The 8,575-nt window shown below is 36.9% G+C and overlaps 1 protein-coding gene across 4 annotated transcripts in view; it reads left to right on the top strand.

Moving 5' to 3' along the window:
- The first annotated feature begins 239 nt into the window (after positions 1–239).
- aifm1 (apoptosis inducing factor mitochondrion associated 1) overlaps positions 240–8,575 on the top strand; it is a 45,652-nt gene continuing 37,316 nt past the window's right edge. For all 4 annotated transcript variants that reach the window (XM_056285398.1, XM_056285397.1, XM_056285396.1 and 1 more), the window contains exons 1-4: positions 240–471; positions 3,716–3,846; positions 4,304–4,409; positions 5,246–5,374. In XM_056285398.1, the coding sequence (XP_056141373.1) occupies positions 384–471; positions 3,716–3,846; positions 4,304–4,409; positions 5,246–5,374 (454 nt within the window). In that variant the 5' untranslated portion in view covers positions 240–383. The remainder of the gene's footprint in view (positions 472–3,715; positions 3,847–4,303; positions 4,410–5,245; positions 5,375–8,575) is intronic.

Here is an 8,575-nt window from a genome sequence, read left to right as displayed (position 1 = left end):
ATTCTTTTCTTGGAATTTTATTTTCTCTGTTTATTTTCTATATATTGTGACAGTTTCAACAAGTGCCGTGCGGCAGTTTCGGCGGAAATTTGTGTTTTATCTAACGCCAACGCCATATTTGCTTTAATAGCGTTAACCAATCGGCGCGTCGTTATTCATAACGCGTTTTCCATCGGTGACGTATATACTTACTTTTTTTTAAAATTTACCCATGATGCTTTTTACTCGTATGACCTGTCTCTGGCCTTGACGTCCAGCGCGGTGCTGCTAGTAACTGCTGTGGGCTGTCACAGCAAACCAGGGGTTAACGTTGTCTAGATAGTGTTTTATATCTACCAGTTTTATCTATTAATTTATCTCTGTTGTAGCACAGCAGAGTCGCCATGCTGAAATCTAAAACTGTATGGAAAAAGCTTGCTCCTCTTGCAAGAGCGTCATCTACTGTGTGTCGGCATAATGTGAGAAGAGCAGGTAAAGTGATTTGTGGCTCTCTTGCTAACCGGCTTTTACATACTGTCTGGTTCTTACTCGCAAACGTGAGTTTCACTGTCTCTTCACTGTGTTCCCCGAAAACCAAGTTAAACAAACCATCCACGCAAATGTTCCATAGTTAGCATCAGCTCATTTAAGTTGGGTTTGGATGCAACCTAGCTTGCAGATGTTGGCTATAGAAAAAGTAAGTCTCAAGTCCAGCATTTAACAGGCCAACTACTGTTTTATTAAAACCATATGGATATTTGATTGTGAAAACCCCATATTTGGTCCCATGCGTAATTTTTTTTAAACCAATTTCTGGTATCGTGTTGTAGTGGGATTTCCGGAAGAGTCCTAGTTGTCTGCTGATTTAAGGTCAAACTGTTTACAAATTTGAACTAACTACTCACTGCACTTGGTCCATTTCTCAGAATAGCCTGTATGCGATCTGGAGTTATTCAAAATGCATGCCAAAAGTAAGCATTCTGATATTTTCTTGCTTAAATGCATACATTGTTGAATGGAGCCCCCAGGGTGCCAGCTGTCTTTACTGGACCTTATTCATAGATATAAAGCAACAAATAACGGGATCACAGTAGTCTTCAGTTTCGATTAGAAGAACTAAAGAGTAATGTGTTTATGATCTTTTTTTCTTTTCTTGCGTAGTTCTTTTTCTCACGAACTGAATAGCATTCAGGCAAAATTCACATTTGGTTGTGACAAGTGAGAAGAGCCTCCATGTGGTTTTGCTCAATGAGGGGCCCGACATTGGTCTTTGCGTTGAGTCTCCAAATCATGATCACTGCGCCTGCATATGCGCCTCATTTTAGTATCCAGCACCAACCGGAATAAAATTTTAATTTTGAAAGTGGTTTTACAGATATTCCCCTCGCCCACCTCCTGTCAACATAATCAAGTAAAGTTATAAGTTAAGAAACTTGGTTGAAGGAAATCTTATAGGCACATCCATGGGCTGCACCATGCATGCATGGCAAAATCATTTTCTTACATTCATTTATTGGTTTGCTGATGTTTTCATTGAGCCAGTACGTCTGGTCCATGACCTGTCAAATTAAATGTAGCAATCGCCCTTGTATCTGTTCTAATCCTGCCACTGACTACAGCCCCTTCCTACATCACTGATATTACAACTTTTCAGTCACTCTTAAAAAAAAAAAAAAGCTTGTCAAACAAGGACTTCCATTTGTGCTCCATAGAAATCTTGCACCAGGGGCACAGTCTTGTTTAACCAACAATTTAACACTTTGGTAGGGCTGGGTGATATGGACAAAATCAAATATCACAACATTTTTTGACTGAATACAGCAATATCGATATTATGACGATATTGTATAGATGACTATTGGTGGGATCACAAAATATTTACAAGATGACATTTTTGACACTCATTACTAATGTGGATATGATGTCCAAACAGGTAGAGACAAATAATATAACAGCTAGAACAGTCTAATAAGTTCAGTAAACTGCATCTCTACTGTAATGCATCTTTTAAAGCCAGGAAAAAACACTTATGTCGTATCATGATATTACGATATCCAAAATCTCAGATTATATCTAGTCTTACATCATAATATCCATATAATATCGATATATTGCCCAACCCTACTTTTTTGCAAGTTGTTGGATTCTTGTTCGAGTAAATGAGAGGGATGTATGACAACAATGATAAAAGTGTGAATGCTCCTACTCTGACATAGGAGAAACCTTGGTAACAACAATTGTTACTGTTTTATTTGGTAAAATGTGGAAATTTGTCATTTGCATTTACTTTGTTAATCTGATAGATTTTGTCTTTCACTCATAGTGATTTGGGAAAATTAGTGTAATCTGCTTAAATTCTGGCATAGTATAGTAAAATTGCAAAATCCCAGAGTAAAGGATGTGCATCCATTTGAAACCAACTTCAATGAAATTTTCTTATTGTAAATTAATAATGTAATTACTCCTTGAAGCTACAAATCTCATAACATTACAGGTGGAATTTGACTTTTTGCTTAGTCAGAGTTGGGTAGTGAATAAAATGTTATCCCATAGATGCAGCATAATAATGATTAACTACTTGGGTGTTAGTGAACATTTAGATGGGATTGTCTGTCCACAAATTGTACCCTGACTACCCATGTGGAGATGCAATAGTATGAACAATACCTGAACATAGCAAATATAAGTTATGTGCTTTTGAATTAGGCTTAAATTTTCAGAATTCTGCTGTAATGTTGAATAACTTCCTATTCATACTTTTGATTTCTGGCATGCAGTGTTTATCAGGTGAAAAGTGATCACTGCATGTCCCTTATAGACTTTGGCCATGGCTGCTGAGAAAGGGATTATGTTTGCCAACTTTGACTATTTATTATATTGACATTGCTGGAGTCCTAGAACATTCTAATGTTCTGTGTGTGTGTGTATATGTATATATATATATATATATATATATATATATATATATATATATATATATGTGTGTGTGTGTGTGTGTGTGTGTGTGTGTGTATATACATATACATATATATATATATATATACACATACATACACACACACACACACACACACACATACATATATATATATAACCACTTATCCTGTATCCTGCTGTCAGAGTCGCAGGGATGCTGGAGTCTATCCCAGCAGTCTCACACACACACACACACACACACACACACACATATATATATATATATATATTATACACACACAACAGACAGAGAAAATTATTGATGCCAACCAGCCCTCCATTCAAGATTTATACACCTCCAGAGTCAGGAAACGGGCAGACAACGTCACTGCAGACACATCACAATATGTTCCAACTCCTCCGCTACAGAGCACTGTACCCCAAAACAGCCAGATATAAAAACAGTTTCTTTCCGTGGGCTGTTATTCAAATTAATGCTTAACAATGTCAATAAATCCAACCATTTTGTATATACTTTACTGTACATTGTACGTATACTGGTAGGCTCTGTCATGTACATCTCCCTCAGGCATGTATGTAAGTAACCTGCTAACATCTATTTCAGCATCTCTGATATATTCTCTGCACCATTGCACTTGAGCACCTCTTATTTAACCTGTATAAGTCAATCCTTGTGTTTCTATCTGAATATTGTTGTGTTGCAGTGTCGTTATTCTATGTCAAGTAGCCACGAAACCAGAGTCAAATTCCATGTATGTGCAAACCTACATGGCCAATATATATACTCTATTTTTGACAGCATTTAACAATGGCAGAAGACAAGCACTTGTCCCGACAGCCCATATGTCCACAGGACCTGCTGGAGGTGGTGGGGAAAACCAGCTGTACATCCTTCTGGTTGGAGCAGCCTGCCTTGGCGGGGGGGTTTATGTAAGTAGCTAGTATGGCCATCTAATGTCATTAGCACCTTTCATACACATTGATTAATTGGCTGAAGCATCAAACCATGTTGGTGTCCCTCAGATTTTACCAATTCTTTTGCTCTCAAATCACAACAGTATATAAGGGTATTTGTGGTCGTATTTTGTAGTTGCCGCTTTAGATTCTCTAGAGCATCACAGTCTTATTGTTTGATACATTTTGGTCACTCTTTTGGTAATTTCAGGTATTTTGTCAGCACCAGAATGTCCAGCTAATGATTAGCTATTAATCCTTTTCAAGTGGATAGCAGTTGTTATAGCAGTCTTAACCACTTTGTTCTTGTATTATATACGACAGCCATGTAGGATTTCTGATTGGCAAATTTAGTTTAAAACATGGGCTAATTGTTGAAATGCTTGTTTCACCTTAGAAAGGACATTGTTTTTCTTTTGTTTTTTCAAAACAGGCATACCGAACGATCAAGGGAGACCAACAAAGATATCAGGATCGTCTCTCAGAAATCGCATCCAGACCATTCAAAGAAACCACAGACATCCTGCCAAAGGCTACAGGTGGGAACTTTCTTTTTTCAATTGGTTTTATTTAGTTGCACATACCTGCAGCTTGTCTTATTACCAAGACTTTGAATTTCTTTAATATAAAATGCTTCATTTTAGGCTCTAACGGTTCAAGAAATGAGTATTGAGCTACCTACACATACCTGTAATTATTTTACCCCTGTTGGGTGTAGTCTATGATCAATAAGAATTGCATGTTCTATTTGTTGTTGTTGTTGTACCATAACTACACAAGCCTCCGAAGCAGAAGTAGACTTAACTCTCAATTTATCTCAACTTCTCTAGACCAGCGTCCACACTGGCTAATATTTCCGTGTAGTTGGAAGGCATGAGCTGTAGTTTATGACATGCCTCACTAAGAACTCCTGCATAAAGTAAAACTGTTTTTTAAAGTGTGCAAAGAACTGTTATGGTTGTTTAGTGTTTGCTTGAGTCAAGATTGGATGGAGATGTGAGTCTTTGGCCTCAAAAACAAGTGTACATTTGGAGTAGCGTGGTTTTAGTTTTTGTTTCAGGAGGACCATGCAAACATCGAGAATACCAAATAAATGGGAATTTATTTTAAATTCCCATTTATTTGGTATCGTTGTGGGCTAAATTCCACCAATATTTCTATGGCTGTTCCAAAGAATGAAACCACCTCTTATATCATCACTTGATTCTTCAGTCCCACAGACAAACAGGTGTTCTGAACATATCCATTATCCTATGTAATATTGCCAAAGTGTAGTTTTATTTACTTTCTAATAAAATATTTTTGCTTAGTGAAAAAGATGGCAAGCACACACAGATGGAAAAGCCTGATATTTCTGTTATTTCTCATCACAAAGAGGTCCATGACCAGGGCTCAGAACCAGAAGCAACCGAGAAGGAAACGGCGCCGTCAGAGGAAGAGATGAGTCCTGCAGCCCCCGCCATTGAGAAACTGGCCCCCAGTGAAACAACAGAAGTCTCACCAGGTTCTCTGCAATAATTTTATACCTACACATATCAGTACACATCATATATCTGGGGCCTCATGTATAAACCATGCATGTGCATTAAACAAATGTCTGCAAAGTCTGCGATTCATTAAAAGGCAAACATGATGTGAGTGTGTGTGCAGTTACAGCTTCTCCAAACCACTTGTCTGCATGGTTTTGAAGAGGATTAAGGTGTGCTTGTGTATTTTATAAAACATCAACACTGAATTATAAAAGTAGGCCTACTGCAACAACAAAAAAAAGCCTTATAATCCAGCTCTTGTTTTACTGAAAGTCTGTTTATAAACAATTCAGTTGTGGTTTCACTTGTATTTTAGATTGAAACTGTGCATTGTGCTGCAGTGCATAATGTATTGGCCAGTATCTTAATGATGTACGAAGTCTCTTTGTTAATTGATAGAAATTACCACTAATGCCGGGATCAGACTACAATAATTCAGCCCGATATTGACACAATTTTGTCGTCACCGACAAAGTTCCAGTGTCCGGTCTGGTTATGAACATCGGTAAAGACTAATGGATGTCTTTACCCTGTGTAGTGTGACATAATCGAAGAATAGTGATGTGACCTCTTGGATGTCCCATGACACCCCTACGAAAAGGCTAGCATGTTAGAATTTTCTGTATTTTCCTACCTAGTCTGACAACTCCTATGACGTGCTCCTTGACTTTGACAAATAGGATGACAGAGTGCTGTCTGATGCGCATATGTAAACATGTCAAAGAGAGAGGGATTCTGCTGTTGCTGCTGTCAGATGGAGCAACGAAACAGAGGAAAGGTTCACTGAGCAGTGGTAACAATACCCCTAGCTGCCTTTTTAACATTTCCGTAGAGTACCATGACATAGTCAAAAAAGATAAATGTTGGCGAGAAATAGCGGAGGCACTTAAGCAGCCCGGTGGGTAGCTGGTTAAGCTATGCTAGGTTGTCATCCCCCAGTAGCACTAGCTGCAACACAAGACTATCAGGATCATACAGCGGTTCTGTAGCCATGATTGACAGTTTCTTGACCCTCCTCCCCGATGACCTATGAACTCGCGCATGATCATGAAAGGCAGCATACGATGATTGGTTGGGGTCATAGTTGTCGTGTTGCCAGTCTCCCGTGCACAACACGGCAAGAAATTATGGCACTATGATTGCCTAATCTGACATGTCGACCATCGTGAAAGACAAAAATATCATGTAGTCTGATCTCGGCATAAAACTAAGAGATGAGATAAGAAATGTCTGCACTCTCAATCTGCAAGAGGCTTGTAGGCTAGATTAAGGTGAAAATCTCACATGGCCTTTATCAGTGTTAATGTGCTTCTTTTTTTTGTTGCTTTTTTATAGATTAGAAAATCATGCAGTTTTATACTGTATAAGAGGTTTTATACATGAAGTCCCTACTATTGTGTATTGTTACATACAAGCCAACACCTTAACTACTGGGAGTCATCAAATCATGGCAATATTTCAAAAAATGTATTCATGTTACGAAATAAAGGAATTTCTCGAGTAACCCAAAGTAACTCAACTAAGACATATACATGCACTAAGAAATGGTGCATGTATATCTTGTCTTAATCATGATGTGCCTAAAGATAACCAGATAAAGGTATATACATGGCTGTTACTTAAGTCAGAGTAATGCCTTAATCAGTTTATGATTGGGCTTTTAGTCTGCACGTAAACATTCACATTGACATTCGGGAAATTATTGATGCCCCTGTGTTGAATGTTGCTAATGTTCAGAGGCTGAGAAATGAATCTCATTCCTGAAGTTTGCCTCTGCACTTGACTGTATGTTGCATGCGTTTAGTTTATTCTGTATTAAGCATGCCTGTGTCATGCTCTTTTTCCTCTCTTGGATCTCATTGACTAAATCCTTGCCTTCCTTAAGCATGTTTCTTTGAAACTGACCCTGCCTTCCCCACTAGGTTCATTTCCTCTAAGATTGTGTCTCACTAAAATGGGGTGAATTTATGAAGTACTCCTCATCAATTCATTGTATTTTAAAACTATTAGACCTCTCTGTTTCAGTACAGCTTTTGAAAACGGAAAATCAGATTTATTTTTTTTCCTGAATAATTTTCATAAAGTTTTACTTGTTAAAAGATGAACTAATGCACAACTGTAATTTTCTTTTTAAATTTACAAAATATCTGAAAACTACCCTAGCAAGAAAGCACCATGCTGTAATGGTATTTCTGGGTGGTAATTTAATACTATTCATTCTATAGACTATTCACTATTAGGGTCAGTTCAGATAAAAGTGTATTTTATATATGTATGTGTGTGTGTGTGTGTGTGTGTGTGTGTGTGTGTGTGTGTGTGTGTGTGTGTGTGTGTGTGTGTGTATGTATGTATGTATGTATGTATGTATGTGATATATATATATATATATATATATATATATATATATATATATAACTGCAGTCCCCGCCTGCCACCCAATGACTGCTGAAATAGGCTTCAGCATCCCCGCAGCCCTGAGAGCAGGCTAAGCAGTTCAGATAATGGATGGATGGATGGATATATATAAAGATAGATGTAGGAAAAAAAAACCTTTAATACATTGCAGTACAAGCTTGTTTCGTGCATCACACATTCATCATATATATAATATATATGAGCTACATACATACATACATACATACATACATACATACATACATACATACATACATACATACATACATATATGAGATATATCTATGTATACATCAATACAGATACAGGAAAAAAAAAGTTGTAATTCATTGCAGCTATTTTTTTTCCTGTATCTGTATTGATATTCCGCTCCTCATTAGTTGAGCACTTATAACAACACCATTGTTGGTTTTTATATATATATATATATATATTATAGTGGAGCACTCAACACCATTGACTGTTTCGGAAAAAACCGTTATATATATATATATATATATATATATATATATATAGCAGCTGATGAGTGCGACACACGAAACAGGTTTGTACTGTTATGTATTAAAACTTTTGTCCTGCATCTGTAATATGTATATATATATATATATATATATATATATATATATATATATGTGTGTGTGTGTGTGTGTGTGTTTATATATATATATGTATGTATGTATATACTATTATTATTGACATTAACAGTGTTTTTTTGGCTTTGTATTGTCAATACAGTGACCAAAAAATATAAATAACATGCA

This window comes from Lampris incognitus, chromosome 8 (genome assembly GCF_029633865.1).
Source record: "Lampris incognitus isolate fLamInc1 chromosome 8, fLamInc1.hap2, whole genome shotgun sequence".
NCBI classification, from domain to species: domain Eukaryota; kingdom Metazoa; phylum Chordata; class Actinopteri; order Lampriformes; family Lampridae; genus Lampris; species Lampris incognitus.
This window is presented reverse-complemented; position numbering and strand designations above follow the sequence as displayed.